The sequence below is a fragment of the Schistocerca gregaria genome, chromosome 1, assembly GCF_023897955.1.
Source record: "Schistocerca gregaria isolate iqSchGreg1 chromosome 1, iqSchGreg1.2, whole genome shotgun sequence".
In the NCBI taxonomy this organism is placed as follows: domain Eukaryota; kingdom Metazoa; phylum Arthropoda; class Insecta; order Orthoptera; family Acrididae; genus Schistocerca; species Schistocerca gregaria.
Genome location: NC_064920.1, coordinates 1091491060 through 1091510230, shown reverse-complemented (window position 1 = coordinate 1091510230; position 19171 = coordinate 1091491060). Strand labels below are relative to the sequence as shown.

General features: G+C 39.7%; 1 protein-coding gene across 3 annotated transcripts in view; it reads right to left on the bottom strand.

The window, feature by feature from the left end:
- Positions 1 to 19171, bottom strand: part of LOC126282050 (aldehyde dehydrogenase 1A1-like) — a 61181-nt gene that overhangs the window by 3291 nt on the left and 38719 nt on the right. For all 3 annotated transcript variants that reach the window (XM_049981481.1, XM_049981490.1, XM_049981499.1), the window contains exons 8-9: positions 16857 to 17041; positions 8607 to 8771 (exon numbers count right to left, since the gene is read on the bottom strand). In XM_049981481.1, the coding sequence (XP_049837438.1) occupies positions 8607 to 8771; positions 16857 to 17041 (350 nt within the window). The remainder of the gene's footprint in view (positions 1 to 8606; positions 8772 to 16856; positions 17042 to 19171) is intronic.

The window sequence follows — 19171 nt, the reverse complement described above, 5'->3', positions numbered from 1 at the left end:
ACACTCGATAGTAGACATGATCAATTCTCCTACCTGTGGTACAGCCAAACACCTGGCACAACTACTTCAGCCTCTCTTGGATAAATGTCCCCACTACATCAAGAATTCCATAGAGTTTGTTAAGAAACTCAAGGAGGGGAGTCTTGCCAAAAATGACATTATTGTCAGCTTTGATGTTACATCCCTCTTCAAGAGGGTACCGCTAGAGAACTCCTCGAAACTACTGGGAATCATTTCGACGAAGACACAGTGGAATTATTCCACCATGCACTCATTACCATGTATTTCCAGTGTGGGGGCAAGTTTTACCACCGGGTGGATGGAGTCACTATGGTACCCCCACTGGCACCATGTATCAGCAATCTGTACGTGGAATACTTTGAGGATATCGCCTTGGAAACAGCACGCCTTAAACCCAAGGTCTTTTATCAGTATGTGGATGATACTTTCGTGGTCTGGCCGCATGGTGAGGACACTAATGGAACTTCTCAACCATCTGAACAGCATACAGGAGAACATCAAGTTCACAATGGAACTGGAAGAAAATGGGTGCCTACCCTTCATCGATATCCTAATAAAGAAGAAAACGGATGGCACACTGTGACACTTGCTGTACCGAAAGGAAACACACACAGACCTCTGCCTCAATGCCACCAGCTGCCATCTTCCAGCACAATGGAAATCCGGGCTCACCAACCTTGTCCACAGAGCTCATGACATATGCGAAAAGGACAGTTTATATACTGAAATTCAGTACCTGAAGAAAACCTTCCAGAAGAATGGCTACACTGGAACACAGATTAGATGCACTCTCAAGATGAGCAAGAAGAAGGAGGAGGACCTTCAGGAAGAAGAGAACAACAAAGGTCTGGCAAAGGCCAACAAAGGGCCGCCTATGGTCAAGATTGCTCGGATACTGGAGAAGAACAAGATAAAGACCATCATCTGTCCTCCAGAAAAATATCAGGAATATATTGGGTTCAGTGATGGACAATGTGGGTTTAAGAACACCGGGTGTCTACAGCATTTCTTGTGAGTGTGGAAAACAATATATTGGACAGACACAGCATTGCATCACACAATGCATCTCTGAACATGTGAGAAGCATTCGCCTCGGACAAAAGGAGTAATCTGTGGTAGCAGAGCACAGCCTTAGCAGCTATAAAGATCCAGACGAGGCATGAACCCGACACTTTGCCTGAAGGTGGTAAATAAGAAACTTGCTGAAACATTGCTGGAGAACAACACATTGACTCGGCTGTCAACCCGAGAAGATTTTATCATCAAGATTCGCCGAGAAAGCCTGCATTCTCATATTATAATAATTTTTATTTGTCCATTAAAACATTACAGTCGTGGACATTGTCATTTTAGTACATTTATAGATGTGATATCATACCACTCATATAATAAATATCTATAACAAACAGCACATTAGATACTAGTAAATGAATATTGTCCACCATTATTATACTGCAATATACAAAAGTATTACTACTGATAGTGGAGTTCAGAAATCATTAAGTAAGTATAAACATTTTTTAGTTAACAATTAATTCAACTTGCTCTTAAACAGATTCCCACAGAGATGCTTTATATTATTTGAAAATGCATTATAGAATTGTCTTTCAGCTCAGGTAGTTTCGATGTCATGTGATAACCACATGTGGTCATGCTTTGCAGTTATGAATGTCACCTTTCATTACACTTATTTCACAATTCTTTTTTACAGACATAATTTTCTTAAGAACATACAGTGAGTGCACAGACAGTAAATTAAACTTGATGAAATTAGTCCCTAAGGGATTGATGTTTCAAGAGAAAAATCTCAGTAGTATGTCGAAAAAAGAAACGCTAATACATTAATAAAATTCAGTCATATGGATGTATCACCAACTTCTCCTTCTGAAATTGAAAAAATTATACAGCTTTGGGATAGCTCAAAAGGTATTAAGGCTTGTTGACTTTCAGTGAGTGGAAAGAGGTTTTGCTTTTTACTAAGGTGCCTAAGATTTGATAATGTAACAGGCCATATTGTAAGGAAGGAAACTGATAACCTTGCACCAATAAGGAAAATTTTTGAGTTATTTCGGACAAATTTTCAAAATAACTTTATTGTGAGTAAATATCTTACAAACGGTGAACAGCTTTTTAGCACTTGGAGGATCCTGTTCTTTCAGACAATGTATCCCCAATAAGCCAAACAAATACAGACTAAAAATAATCACTTTGGTTGATACAAAGACTGCATAAACATGCAATCTTGAACAATATGTAGGAAAACAACTTGAAGGGCCATACAATTTCAAGAAAATTGTCCAAGATATTGCTCTCCGACTAGTCAAGCCAGTTGAAGGCACTAACCAGAATATCACAACCAGTAACTGGTTTACAAGTTTTACATTGATGAAAACTGAAAAAGGAAAAAGGTGACGACTATAGTGGGGTCATTGAAGTAGATCAGTGACAGATGTAGTTAGCTGAGCACAGTAGTTTCGTATGCCAACTGCGACCAATTGCATTACACAGTTTGGTAAATGCCTCTGTAGTAAGGCCTCAGTTTTGCTGGAGTGCTATGACTGCTACTGCTTTCACAACTTATGCAGACGCAACTATAGTAGGTACCTTGAAGAAAACATGCAGGGGATACCTCCTGAATTTTTACTGAAGAAAATAAGGAAAGAGAAAAGTTTTATTTTTGGATTTTTACACAACTGCACTTTGGTGTCTTATTGTCCAAGGAAAAATAAAGCTGTATTAAAGGAATCAGTGAATGTTTGAGTGCTAATGGGTAGTCCTTATGCTGGAAACACACAATACCCTGTTGCAAAGTACATGTTGTGTAGTACCAAGCTTTGTGCTTGCTTCATCAGTTGAGTGGACTCTACTCTTTCTCTCAACGACAGTTTCTTGTGCACAAGTTCAATTTTCTTCTCATCTAATTTGCATTATATCTGCTCATCTGTGATTCTAATTATAATCCACTGTTCTCTCATCTTCACTGCGAATTCTACAGACAATAACTTCAAACACCAAATTTTGTCTGATGCTAGAATTTTCTTGTGGGGTTCTCTTTTCCTTTTTTGCTACATCCTTCCTGATTTGAAGATTTGGGCAATCCCTATTTATCTTCTGGAGAGTCTCATTTACTCTGACCCTTTCTGTTCATTTGTTAGATGGGTGATTATTTTATTCCTAAAGCTAGGTCTCATATTAAACTGTGCATGTGGCTCCTGACATTTAATTAGAGGAAACAGTTTTTATCTATGTTTATAACAAAGGTTTTCTGTTTTGTAGCCATATCAATTGCAAATTGCACTTAATGTTTCAAGAATTATCTTCAGTCTCTTGAGCAAGCTTTGTATTGCTTCCTCTCAGCAGTGGTAGCTTTCAATCTCCCATTGTGAACTCGCTTTAGGTGGCACATTTGTATTTTCACATTTGATCTGGTGATATGGCTCTCTTCCAGACATGCTGTATCATTCTTGATCTAGGGTCCCGGATAATCTCTTGATATCCTGATTTCTGATGGCATTCTCTTCTTTCTTGCTGAAAAATGAAATTGTTGGTGCTAAAATATAGTAAATGTCCTATGTTCTGTTGATGTGAGTGCATGCTGCTGCCTGAAGGAGAAGTTTCATAGATCTGTACATCATCATAGTTTTAATTTGGATGGTCATTTCTTCATAGCCATTTATACTAAGGTGATGCCCTACAGTGGTTGTGTACCCACCACCTGCTTGCTTCAGCAGATGACACTAGCAGAAAACACGCGTTAGCAAAGCGGTCCTAAGTAGTGGAACCTCTCTCCACCATGCACTGCCTCGCTGCAGCTGTGGAGTTTTCCCGGAGAGAAGCATACGATGGAAAGAGCTCCCTGACTGGTGCTGCCTGCACTGACACCAAACAACTGACATGCTCGCCCAATGAGATAGTGTTTTATAGTGACTGTTGATTGTGCTGTGCCACTTGAAGAGAACACTTATCACGAGGTGCAGTAACAGTATTCTGAACACGTACTTGTGCAGAAAAGATGACACCAGTGAGTCTGTTCCACATGATTCACAAACAATGATTGCTGGCATCTGCAAAACCTTAGTGACTGCTAGTGGCAGGGCATTACTTTTTTTTTCGTACAAAGTAGTTTGATATTGCTGTTTTCATACTGCCGCCAACAGTTTCATGGGATCAATAGGTTACTACTGCATCACGGAATTCTTAGTAACAATATCACTGAGAGTGTGCCACATATTGCCACACTGCCATAGACTACCACATTTGTGTCTGCAAATTTTGTTTCTATTTTTTGATGCCTTCTGCATTGTTGTGATGATCATATGGGTATTAACGGTATGTGCACCTCATCCATATGGAGTTGCCATTGTGGCTTACACCCAGCACCTCACCTATAGTAACATGATGCACACTTAGATCAAACAATTCCATTCAAGGTATACTTGTGAACCCTTTACTTTTTATTCCTTGTATTTGCTTAGGTACAGAATTGCTGTATATACACTCCTGGAAATGGAAAAAAGAACACATTGACACCGGTGTGTCAGACCCACCATACTTGCTCCGGACACTGCGAGAGGGCTGTACAAGCAATGATCACACGCACTGCACAGCGGACAAACTAGGAATGCGGTGTTGGCCATCGAATGGCGCTAGCTGCGCAGCATTTGTGCACCGCCGCCGTCAGTGTCAGCCAGTTTGCCGTGGCAGACGGAGCTCCATCGCAGTCTTTAACACTGGTAGCATGCCGCGACAGCGTGGACGTGAAGCGTATGTGCAGTTGACGGACTTTGAGTGAGGGCGTATAGTGGGCATGCGGGAGGCCGGGTGGACGTACCGCCGAATTGCTCAACACGTGGGGCGTGAGGTCTCCACAGTACATCGATGTTGTCGCCAGTGGTCGGCGGAAGGTGCACGTGCCCGTCGACCTGGGACCGGACCGCAGCGACACACGGATGCACGCCAAGACCGTAGGATCCTACGCAGTGCCGTAGGGGACTGCACTGCCACTTCCCAGCAAATTAGGGACACTGTTGCTCCTGGGGTATCGGCGAGGACCATTCGCAACCGTCTCCATGAAGCTGGGCTACGGTCTCGTACACCGTTAGGCCGTCTTCCGCTCATGCCCCAACATCGTGCAGCCCGCCTCCAGTGGTGTCGCGACAGGCATGAATGTAGGGATGAATGGAGACGTGTCGTCTTCAGCGATGAGAGTCGCTTCTGCCTTGGTGCCAATGATGGTCGTATGCGTGTTTGACACCATGCAGGTGAGTGCCACAATCAGGACTGCATACGACCGAGACACACAGGGCCAACACCCAGCATCATGGTGTGGGGAGCGATCTTCTTACACTGGCCGTACACCTCTGGTGATCGTCGAGGGGACACTGAATAGTGCACGGTACATCCAAACCGTCATCGAACCCATTCCTAGACTGGCAAGGGAACTTTCTGTTCCAACAGGACAATGCACGTCCGCATGTATCCTGTGCCACCCAACGTGCTCTAGAAGGTGTAAGTCAACTACCCTGGCCAGCAAGATCTCCGGATCTGTCCCCCATTGATCATGTTTGGGACTTGATGAAGCGTCGTCTCACGCGGTCTGTACGTCCAGCACGAACGCTGGTCCAACTGAGGTGCCAGGTGGAAATGGCATGGCAAGGCGTTCCACAGGACCACATCCAGCATCTCTACGATTGTCTCCATGGGAGAATAGCAGCCTGCATTGCTGCGAAAGGTGGATATACACTGTACTAGTGCCGACATTGTGCATGCTCTGTTGCCTGTGTCTATGTACCTGTGGTTCTGTCAGTGTGATCATGTGATGTATCTGACTCCAGGAATGTGTCAATAAAGTTTCCCCTTCCTGGGACAATGAATTCACGGTGTTCTTATTTCAATTTCCAGGAGTGTATATATATGTTGTTGTTGTCTTCAGTCCTGAGACTGGTTTGATGCAGCTCTCCATGCTACTCTATCCTGTGCAAGCTGCTTCATCTCCCAGTACCTACTGCAACCTACATCCTTCTGAGTCTGCTTAGTGTACTCATCTCTCGGTCTCCCTCTACGGTTTTTACCCTCCACGCTGCCCTCCAATGCTAAATTTGTGATCCCTTGATGCCTCAAAACATGTCCTACCAACCGATCCCTTCTTCTAGTCAAGTTGTGCCACAAACTTCTCTTCTCCACAATCCTATTCAATACCTCCTCATTAGTTACGTGATCTATCCACCTTATCTTCAGTATTCTTCTGTAGCACCACATTTCGAAAGCTTCTATTCTCTTCTTGTCCAAACTAGTTATCGTCCATGTTTCACTTCCATACATGGCTACACTCCAAACAAATACTTTCAGAAACGACTTCCTGATACATAAATCTATATTCGATGTTAACAAATTTCTCTTCTTCAGAAACGCTTTCCTTGCCATTGCCAGTCTACATTTTATATCCTCTCTACTTCGACCATCATCAGTTATTTTACTTCCTAAATAGCAAAACTCCTTTACTACTTTAAGTGTCTCATTTCCTAATCTAATTCCCTCAGCATCACCCGATTTAATTTGACTACATTCCATTATCCTCGTTTTGCTTTTGTTAATGTTCATCTTATATCCTCCTTTCAAGACACTGTCCATTCCGTTCAACTGCTCTTCCAAGTCCTTTGCCGTCTCTGACAGAATTACAATGTCATCGGCGAACCTCAAAGTTTTTACTTCGTATCCATGAATTTTAATACCTACTCCAAATTTTTCTTTTGCTTCCTTTACTGCTTGCTCAATATACAGATTGAATAACATCGGGGAGAGGCTACAACCCTGTCTCACTCCTTTCCCAACCACTGCTTCCCTTTCATGCCCCTCGACTCTTATGACTGCCATCTGGTTTCTGTACAAATTATAAATAGCCTTTCGCTCCCTGTATTTTACCCCTGCCACCTTTAGAATTTGAAAAAGAGTATTCCAGTCAACATTGTCAAAAGCTTTCTCTAAGTCTACAAATGCTAGAAACGTAGGTTTGCCTTTTCTTAATCTTTCTTCTAAGATAAGTCGTAAGGTCAGTATTGCCTCACGTGTTCCAACATTTCGACGGAATCCAAACTGATCCTCCCCGAGGTCTGCATCTACCAGTTTTTCCATTCGTCTGTAAAGAATTCGCGTTAGTATTTTGCAGCCGTGGCTTATTAAACTGATAGTTCGGTAATTTTCACATCTGTCAGCACCTGCTTTCTTTGGGATTGGAATTATTATATTCTTCTTGAAGTCTGAGGGTATTTCGCCTGTCTCATACATCTTGCTCACCAGCTGGTAGAGTTTTCTCAGGACTGGTTGTCGCAATGCCGTCAGTAGTTCTAATGGAATGTTGTCTACTCCGGGGGCCTTGTTTCGACTCAGGTCTTTCAGTGCTCTGTCAAACTCTTCACGCAGTATCGTATCTCCCATTTCGTCTTCATCTACATCCTCTTCCATTTCCATAATATTGTCCTCAAGTACATCGCCCTTGTATAAACCTTCTATATACTCCTTCCACCTTTCTGCCTTCCCTTCTTTGCTTAGAACTGGGCTGCCATCTGAATATATATATTAAAAACAAAGATTCCAAGACTTACCAAGCGGGAAAGCGCCGGTAGATAGGCACAATAAATAAAACACACAAACACACACACAGAATTTCTAGCTTTCGCAAAGCACTCTGTCTTCAGGCCACGAGTGGCCTACCAGGACCATCCGACTGCCATGTCATCCTCAGTGGAGCATGCAGGTAGGAGGGGCATGGGGTCAGAAGACTGCTCTCCCGGTCATTGTGATGGTATTCTGGGTTGAAGCCGGTACTATTCAGTTGAGTAGCTCCTCAGTTGGCATCACGAGGCTGAGTGCACCCCGAAAAATGGTAACAGCGCATGGTGACCTGGATGGTCACCCATCCAAGTGCTGACCATGCCCGACAGCACTTAACTTCGGTGATCTCACGGGAACCAGTGTAGGTACTGCAGCAAGGCCGTTGCTTCTACCATGTTCTATAGGAATTATTTCCCCTGTATCCATTTTTATTGCTATATAATTTTAGTGTGTTGTTGTTCTCCTGTTAATTTTTTATTTAATTATGTTCTGTTCCAATAAAGGAACCCAAAATCCGAAAAAGCACTTTCTGTGTCCTGTTTGTTTTTTGTCCCACTCATACCAATATGCCCTTGGCAGGTTATGTCTGATGCCCTTGGCAGGTTATGTCTGCAATGTTAGTGTGGAATGCCTTCCCCATAATACATAGAGTCCTTTCTGTGTTGTCAACTGTGTATGTTGTAGCTATGAGGAGTAGAGTGGTTGTTCATATAACAATTATAGCTTAGCATTGTAGGTGCTATCATTTCCAAAGACATGACATGTTCTGTCTTAGTCAACCAGCATGCACATTTTCAGACATAAATAGCAAAAATGAATTCCAGATTATGAATATGGGAATAGTTTACATACTTAACGTAAGTGCGATAAGCTGTGAATTGCTGTATGACTGTTGAATAAATTTCCAACAAACAAATAAATTAAAAAATTGGCAAGATCCCATTAAATTAAAGAAACGAATGCATATTAATCACCTCTTCACGTGCAATTTTCATATCATCAGTAACATTTGAAAAAACAGTAGGTTTTACAAAGTAGCCCTTGTCACCAAAACGAACACCACCACACTCAAGGTGAGCTCCTTGCTCCTTCCCAGATTTTATATAATCCATAACTTTTTTGAAACTGTCCTCATCAATCTGAAAAGAAATAAAACGTGTTGTATTTTAATATATTTTAGTTTTAATGTATATTCTACAGGGTGTCTCAGACCTATAGGTCCAAAATTATGTAGGTGGCGGAGAGTCCTAAATTGAGTATATTTTAGTTGAGGCACTAGCAGTCAGAAATGAAATTTCAAATGGAATAAGATCTTGTTTGAGCAATATGTGTGAGGCATATATTTTTAAACTGTGTATATTTCATAACAAAAAAACATTCTACCACATCATACTGGTGGTGCTACCTTGAAAACTAATTTACACTCATCTGTGACGTATTGGCTATATTGCTTAACATTGTTTACAGACCATGATCACTTGCCAAAGATGGAGCATTATTTACTAAAAGAACTTGCAAACATTGAGATACTGTGTGGTGCTGTAGGATACAGTGCTCAGAAAGCTGAACTGATGAACTGAGAAATGTTTCATGACAGGTAAAATATTAATTGAAAGAATTTCATCACAGTAGGTAGAAACTTATGAGAAATTGGCTTGTTAAAAATATAGGGCTGCCTAAAGTTATTGAAAAAAATTGTTTACACAGTAGAATGAGAGAAAATTGTATGGGAGAAGATTTATCAATACTAAGCATTTTTCAGCTAACCTGTAAAATGTACACAGTGTTGTAACATGTAAATGAAAAGATATGCAAATGGTACACAAAATAGAATAAATTCTAATTAATAAAGCAGCAAAAAATTAACATTTATTATTATTATGCACAAATCATCAGTACAACAGTCACGGGAGTGATTTGACTGGGCATAGACATGACTTGGTAATTGTGCATATAGGTGGAAGATAACCACTTAATCCTACCACATGATAGAATTGTTGACAAGTACATGTGTGGGCAGCTGACATGATGACATTGCAACCTGTTGATCTCCCAGCAAGTCTCTCATGGTCTTGAATGGGTGTCCAAACAAAACTGAGATAAGTGATGTAATAAAAATGCCCTTAGGAAATTTGCATGTTAACTTAAAATTGAGTAGACAAATAAATTACAGTGACCAGTGTCCCTCCATATGCCAAAAGATTGTCCAGTCAGTCACAAAAACAATTTAGACATTGAAGTTTTGGTGAGTACTGCACTTCATTTTGTCCGTGTTCAGTGTCTCTCAGAACACTGGTTAAGGCAGAGTAGATTGCTTCGTTTTTGATGCCAGACTATGCACTGGCAAGTTACTTCTGTAGAAGAAATCACAAAAAAGAAGGTGCTTCTATTTTAACTAAAATTGGATTGAAACTGTTTTTCAGTATCTCAATGCAGAAAGAGCCTTTGAAGCTACAATCATTGAAATTAGCAGTGTAGATACAGTTGTCATGTGTATCTGTCAGTCTACAAATGGGAACTTCGAGTCATTTCTCAATAAACATGAAATATTACTAAATGGGATACATGTAGGCAAAAAATCAACAGCAGTGTGTGGGAATTTCAACACTGACATTCTTGAAACAAGTGGGAGAAAACAACTATTGCTCAAACTAACAGGTACTTTCAATATGAAATAAATGCTAACAATTCAAACAAGAATTACAAAAACTACTGCTACTACTGTGGACGAAATATTTGTGAACAGAATCTATACTGCAGAATGCATAAATACAAATTTTAGTGATTGTGAAGTCCAAGTGATAACACTCACAGGCTATTTACTGCCCAACCAAAAGCATAAACAAACTGTGATTGCAAGAATGTTCAACACACAGCGCACAGAAAAATTGAATCACTTATTGTCAACAGAAAGATGGGAAGAAGTATCACAAAACGTTTGAAAAGTTCTCTGACATTTTCATTTTCAATTATTCTTTTAAAATGGTGTTTCCTCTCAAAAGATGGGTGACAAGGAACACAAGTCTCAAAGACATGGACAGAGAGGCTTAAAAATTTCAAGCAACACAAAAAGAGAATTGCGCAACTACAGAAAAAGCCATAGTTATGTTACAAGTTAATTCAGGTATATAGAAAAGTCATACATCAGACAAAAAAATGGTTAATAATAAGTTTATATCAGAGTCAGAAAAATAAAAGCAAAGCAGTCTGGAATGTAATAAAGCAAGAAAGAAATAGTAAAAAGAAATATCATCCTGAACTGTGACAAAAACGGTATTACTGACTCTCAGTGGATTGCAAATCTCTTCTGAGCCACTAGAACAAAGTAAATTCTTGCCTCCACACAATCTATCTTTATGGAACATGAACCATTCACTTCGAAAATTGATGATATTCCAGACTTCATCATAAATCAACTGATTCTGTTCAATGAGAACCTTTCGAATTGTATTAAAGTTGCAAAAATGGTAACTACTCATAAAAAATGGCAAAGCAAATTTAGAAATATATAGACCTGTCTCTTTATTACCAGATCTTCAGGTCACTGAAGGAATCGTGGAACATGGTTTCCACAAAAATAAATCTACTACAAATTACAAAATGCTCTGGAATCAATGGGCAAAATGTTGCTAGAATTTTATTAGCTCCAAACGAAGCTTTTGACATCTTGAAGACAAAATCCTGTTGGAACAGCCCCAAAAGTATGGCATTAGAGGCACTACATTGAACTGGTTCTCCTCCTCATTCTTAACAAATGGGAAACAGAAATTAGTAATAAAAAATTAACTAAATGTTAGAATTATAACATATTTTTCAGATGCAAGAAAAATAAAAAGTGGAGTCTCTCAAGGATCCTCTCTTGAGCCTATACTTTTCCTTCTGTACAAAACAACCTAGGTCTAAGCATTGAATAACAAATAAATATCTTGTTTGTAGATAACACTGGCATCCTTCATACAGGGAAACCACAATACAACAACAAGCAAACATAAATAAAGCTACAGATCAGCTAAATGACTAGTTTGGCAGAAATATGCTTATAATAAATACATCAAAAACAACTTTTCTAAACTTCTGTTTAAAGTTGGAAGCCTTCAACACCTTTGTGACCATAAGAACCAGCAGAATTGCGCCCTCACTCGAAACAAAATTTTTAGGTTGATAGCTTCAACATTATTTTAAATGCCCGACACACGTTAACAAAAACAAATGTGACATTGAAGAAAATATGCTAGAGCCTACATTTACTTACACACAAAGCAAGCTTCTAAACTGTTCAGATTATATAATTGGCTCTGTAACTCTCGAGGGTAGTGCAACTGCTAGCTCAGTCATCCTCTTGATCCAAAAAAGAGCTTTTAGAGCAATGCACCATGCATGCCAAAATGACACCTGCAGACCCCTCTTTCAGAGGTCTTTGAGCCTCCTGTTCTCCTGCATTTTATACTAAGAACATGTAAATATGTGAGAAAAAATTTGAAAGAGATAAATAAAAACTTTAGAAGGTCCAGTATGGAGTAACAACAGTATTATGAAAAGGACACACTGCTACTCACCACATACACGAGGTACTGAGTCACAGAGAGGCACACTGAAAAGACTATTGAACATTTAAGCTTTTAGCCAAAAGGCTCCCTTTAAAAATAGAAACCACACTCAAACATTTACATTAGCACAGCTCACATACATATGGCTGATTTCTCCAACTGCTGTCCCAGGACACTGCAGCTGAAGACAGCACCCACAGCAGCCATGTGTGTGTGAGGTGTGAATGTGTGTGTGTGTGTGTGTGTGTGTGTGTGTGTGTGTGTGTGTGTGTGTGTGTGTGTGCGCTTTCTATTCCCAAAGGATGCATTTAGCTGAAATCTTCAGTGTTTAATAGTCTTTTCATTGTTCCTTTCTGTGACTCAGTGCCTCATCTCTGTGGTAAGTAGCAGTCTATCAATTCCATAATATTCTTGTAAATATTAACTTTAATAGCATGACTAAGAAAGCAGGCAAAACCACAAACTCCATGTCCAGTCAGTAAGGACATTAGCCTTTAAAACTTCCACTAAAAATAGTGCTATAGAAATGGGCCATGGTTTGCCATATAATATAAAAGTTATTTCCTGATTTTCATTTTCACTGTTTTATAAATCCTTATGGTCATTCTTAGTAGATCACTGCATCCATTCAGGTGCAGAATTTTTAGATTGTGTGAAGAAGTACAGCAGATTTGAAACAAAAATGTGCAGAAACTGCTAGATGTAGATGTAATACAATTAATTTATTGAAATATTACAGTGTATTTTGATGTTAGATGTAACTTGTGTGTGTGTGTGTGTGTGTGTGTGTGTGTGTGTGTGTGTGTGTGTGTGTGTGTGTGTGTGGGCAGGGGGGGGGGGGGGGGGGGCATGCACAAATGACATCTTACACTCTGTAAAAATTTTCTGGATGAATAAATAATTTGAATTTGACAGCCAGTAGTTCTTTTCTTCATGTACCATGGCTTTAGGGTGTAGTAAGTAGACTATAGAGCAATGCCCACATTAGTTAAGGTCATATGAAGGGAACACAGATATGTGCTTAAATATTCAAGCATTGAACAACAAGAAAGACAATCTGACATGAACTGGTAAAACAAGGATATCATAAGGAGTGATAATAGCAATCAGAATGAATGCAGTGATCAGAACCAGAGTCTGAAAACTGAGTATAAAATAGCATGACATGCATCCAGAGGGCAAAGTCAGAATGCTCTGTGCAAAAGATGCAAATCGTTTAGCATTATGTGTGAAAATCTCATGAAAAGGTTGACATTGTCTGCTCAATCACCTCAAAATGAACTCTCAAAGACCTCAGGATGCTCTCTGAATGATCTGCATATGTCTTCTGAATTGTTAGAATGGCTTTGAATGTGAACTCACAATCACTTATAATGCTTCTGCTTGCCAGCTTTCTTCTACTTACACCTGCTTGGCCCTTCAGGGCATTTACTTCCCTGTTGTATCCTTGTGTCCTGTGTGGCTTAGTTTGCAGTGTCATGCAATGAACAGTTGATACTGGGCAGTCACACCAACTAGTCTTTCTTACAGGATACCAAACTTCCTGAAAAGTCCCTGGACAGTAGCTAACATACAAGGGAATTCAAGTGATGTTTTCTTACCATCTCCTGCTGCAGCCCCACCATTGTTTGCAGCCAGTTCCCTAATGGTGTAGAAACTGGATTTTCTTGGAGAAAACCACTGAGATTGCCTCCTGTATTTCTGAGCCTATAAGAAGGTTGCAAATTAACAAAAGGTTTGTTTGTTTGTAATGGTATGTTTTATAGGCCTCCTGATCAAGTGTCTTAGGTTCTCAGAACTCAGTGGTGCCCCTCAGCCGTCAGTCAGTCTTTAAACGGGACCCACCTTCCAGAGCGAGGCATGAAACTTGAAATATGCACCTGTACATCATCTGTGGCCTTTAGGTAAGACTCATGATATTTAAGTGGGGCTTAACTGGAACCCTTTTGTCTAGAACATCAAGCTGCAAGTATTATAACACCAAAGGACACAATTCAAATATTGGCAGAGCTGCAACTAAACACCTGTCATGAACATCTACAAGAAATATGCTCACTTGATTTTGATTGCAGAGTTCAGGTCTGCCAACAGGTTATTCAGAGCAATACATTATTTCCCATTGTTTTTACTGTTCTTTCAAGTTTTGCATATCTGGAGTGATGAAAACTCATATACCACACTCTTCTCAGGTGACCAGCAATGCTTGCTATCATATTGTGGTTTGGAACTGTATAAGATCAGCTGATATCATCTTATTTGCTGCCACCCTCTTTGGATAGCGTATATTTATTTACTTATCGCCTGTATTACCACATTCATGATACTGCAGTTGTCAAAGTACAGAACTGGATAAAATATTACATATTTACATCATGGTATCAACGCATCTTTATAACAAAAAATTATTCTGCTTAGGTACATACAGATAGAACAAAAGCTTGTGAAACCCCTTGGTTGAATTTACTAAAACTATTAAATACCAGTACTTTAGTCAAGTAGGCATAGTAACATACAACACAAAAGCTAGGTGCATAATTACATACATACATGGATGAAATAAGTTTAGTTTTATCTAGGTATGGTTGATAATTATGAATTTTTGTTTAGACAGTTGTGAAGTAGACTACAGATTTGAGCAAAATTCCAGGTGTTCGTTAATGATGTAGAAGCTGTTATTTATTGGTGGATTTTTTAGTTCTTTTTTGAATGTATTACTGTTTGGTATTTTTTATGATATCTGGCAATGCACTGTACAGAATGTTTGGTTTGTAAACAGCACTTTCCTGATATATTGATTTTCTGTGCACATCCCTATGATAATCATCCCTGTTCCTTGTTTGATAATTGTGGAGCTCACTATTCAAAGCTGAAACTTGATGGTTTTTAATGAAGCATATGCCTTCAAATATAAATATAGATGGTAAAGTCATGATTTTTAATTCTTTAATTATAGCTCTACATGGTGCGCTGTAAGCAACATCACTTGTTAATCTTAAAGCTTTCTTTTGGAGCTTAAGAGAATGCTTTGCAAAAGAGGTATTTCTCCAGAACACTATTTCATACTTCAGTAGACTATGCAAGTGTGCGTAATAAGCACTTAGCACTGTTTCGGTTTTGCAGCAATCTTTAAACACTCTCAATATGTAACAGTACTTGCTTAATTTTTTGTTAAGCATTTCTACATGTTTTTCCCATCTTAGATGCTCATCCACCCATAATCCAAAAAAATTATATGATTCTTTTGCTGAATTTGGCTATTCAATAATTTGATTTTACATTGGTCCTATTTTTGTTCCTTATATGGTTGAAGTTCATCCATACAGTTTTCTTCTCATTGACGACTAGACAGTTACCTTTAAACCATTTTTCTGCCACTTCTGCTGTTTTGTTCATTTTTTGCAGCATCTCATACTCATTCTTCCCTTTTATAAAGAAGCTGGTATCATCAGCAAATAATTTGGTATTAGCTGTTGATAACTGTTGATGTAGGCTATTAATAAAAATCAAGAATAACAATGGTCCAATGCCGAGTCCTGGGGCACCCCATGATTACTTCTCTTATATTCAGAATGGTACAAATTTCCATCCTGAGAAATTTGTACTCTTCATTTCCTATCAGTTAAATATGACTTGAACCACTTGTAGAAAATACCACGGACACACTTTTAACAGCAGTTGATTATAATTTATAAGATCAAACGCTTTGGAAAGATCCCAAAACAACCCACAGATCAGTGCTTATCTGGTATATTCTTGCAAAGTTTTTGAAGAAAGTATGTCTTGTTTTTTATGGAAGGATGTAGTATCAATATGTTGGAACATGTTATTATGGTCCTGTCATTATTGACTTGAAAGGATGTTGGAACATGTTATTATGGTCCTGTCATTATTGACTTGAAAGGGGAAGTTGTGTTCCATAGCCAGCAACATCACTAGATCACTCGTATAATTTTTCCCCCTATCCTGATATATGGAATCATTTGTGAATGAAACCCGTGTAGAAAATGAATTGAAAGTGGTTGTTGGTGTCCTAGCTACCTGCTTTATTGGACAATGGACAGCAGATTCATTTGAGAGAATGGGACAAATTTTGCATGTCATGCATTCAGACTGGCAGTCAGCACCCTGACTAGCTGCCATGAGCTTAAGTTGTTGCCATAAGGTGTATGCTGTTTATGTCAATAAAAGCTAAACATTTGTTTCCAGTCATTATTTCTCATGTAGTACTCAGTTTAGAATCCTCAATCACTGATGTAGTTTTGCCCCTGAAGTTTTTGGACACCCTGTATATAGGAAAGGATTCGCTGTATTATTTAAATCACCACACTGAAACAGCTGGATGTTTTACTATATCTATGACAAATTACAAATGATGATGATGAAGTCCCATACCCCTTGACAGAGCGTAGGGGAACGATGCAGGAGATCCGCACCGCTGTACTAGGCAAGGCCAGACACAGTGGAGGTAGTTTGCCATTGCCTTCGTCCGACCATAATGGGGATGAATGATGATGATGAAGACGACACAACCCCACCCAGTCATCTCGAGGCAGGTGAAAATCCATGATTCCGCCGGTATTCGAACCTGGAACCCCGTGCTCGGGAAGCGAGAATGCTACCGCAAGACCATAACCTGCGAACGCTTAATTGCTATTTTATTATAATATTATAGTTTACCTGTGGTCCGTGTTGCACACTATTATCAAATGGATCACCAATTTTTCTTGCCTCTGCTTTAATTTTTGATTTTTGTACAAATTCGTCATACAACTTTTCATGAACATAAGTTCTTGAACCAGCACAGCAAATCTGCCCTTGATGCATGAATATTCCATCATGAGCTATCTGCACAGCTTCATCAACTGTAACAAAATTTGATGTATGTTAACTACACTTCCCAAAATATTTTTCTTCTGAAAGAAGTAATTTCAGAAACAGAAGTTCCTAGGATGTCATTGAGGTCATGGGAAGCTACAGGACTTAGTTTTAAATTTAAAAGAAGGTGGAACTATGACTACTAATTAATAATGAATCATGTGTTCTCTGAGATTTTTCATGTCTCTTGTTAATTATTGTTTTAACACAATGGTCAGTCAAAATGTTCTATTAAGGGTGGAACAGAAACTTCCTGCCAGAATAAAACTGTGTGCCAGACACAGGCTTCAGCTCAGGACCTTTGTCTTTGTCAGTAAGTGCTCTGCTGACTGAGCTACCCAAGCATGACTTGTGACCCATACTCACAACTTCACTGCCACCAGTACCTGCTGTGAGGACAGGTCTTGAGTTGTGCTTGGCTAGCTCAGCCAGTAGGGCACTTACCCATGTAATGCAAAGGTCCCGAGTTCGAGTCTCAGTCCGGAACACAGGTTTAATCTGCCAGGAAGTTTCATATCGTGCACATTCTGCTACAAAATGAAAATATCATTCTAAGGGCTGAAGCTTTGGGGGCACAAGCTGGCTCTTGATGTGTTCCAGATGTGTTCTACTGGGTCCAGATCAGGCAACGCTGGTGACCAAGATATCAACTTAAGTTCATTATCCAGCTCCTCAAAACAATGTAGCATGATTCTGGTCTTGTGACACAGACAATTATCCTTTGGGAAGATGCCATTGCCATTGTAGAAGACATCAAGCATGATGGGATGCAGGTGGTCTGCGATAATATTCATGTAATCCATAGTTCCCATGGTGCCTTTAATTACTTATACAGGTCCTATGGAAGCCGAAGTGAATGTTCCCAAGGCATAATACTGCCCTCCATAGCGTGACACATGTTTTGAACATCTATTCAACTGGATGACGATGTTCCCAGAAACGACAATCGACCTGGTGTGACAAGAAATGTGATTCACCTGACCAACTGTTCAATCTCAGTGATCCTGTGACCAGCGCAATCATAACTGACAATGTCGTTGACTCAGTGTGATGTTCAATAGTGTGCAATGATCAGTGTGCTCTGAAACACATGTGCCTGTTCGGGCACTGAATTCTGTTAGCAGATTTGCCACAGATCACCACTTATCCTGCTTTACAGAGCAGGCAACCTCCAATTCTGTGGTAAGAGACATTCAGTTTTGTGGTGTGCAGCAGTCATGTTTTGGCTCATTAATGTGCATGGAACATTAAGCCATGAGCAATTTAATTTGAGATACATGGGTGAGGAATGGTCAATATTCTGGGATATGACAGAAATGATCATTCAGAGCAAAGAAGTCTAGTAAATAACGCCTCTAAAATGCATTCCTGAAGAATTATGAGCACTTCATCCTTGATACTATGAAACAAATGTCTTCTACTGTGTGATCTTTGCTTTCTGTATTTTGAGAGGTGGTAATATGGACCAAAACAAGAAAAAGAGTCAAACAAACATGGGCTATGAAGTGTATACCTGAAGAGCTATGAGCACTTGGTCATCTTTGCCACTGTGAAAAACATCTCTTCTACTGAACAACTGCTCATAGTTCTTAAGGTATGCATTTTAGAGCCCATGTTTACTGGAACTTTTTGCTTCAAATTATCATTCCTGTCGTATCCCTGAATACTGAACATTCCTCTTGGGGCACCCTGTATATTGTTTGAAGAAAGAGTGCTCCTGTCATCACAGCAAATGTACCAGTTCAGCAAGTCACGTACATGAGATAACACCAGAACTGCTGGCTGTCAGCATGACAATGCAATATGAAAGAGACCCATGATACCAGAGCATCTGATAATCATTAGAAGTTGAATGTCCAAAACATGAGACAATCCTTTTCCAAGGTCATGTAGGCACCGGACTTTCAGTGTGACATGAGTGCATGATGGGGTACTTGATTCAGAGAAAATCACTGTAGCTGAGTCAAATATTCTGCACAGCAGTGTGTGGTGTATTGCTGTAAAGATTCTTCATCCGAACAAATATGTGTGCCTTGAATGCCAAGGCTTTATGGCTGAACTGTCTATTTTTCACTGTCCCCCTCACAGCTCTGTTACTTGTGCATGATGTTTTAGCA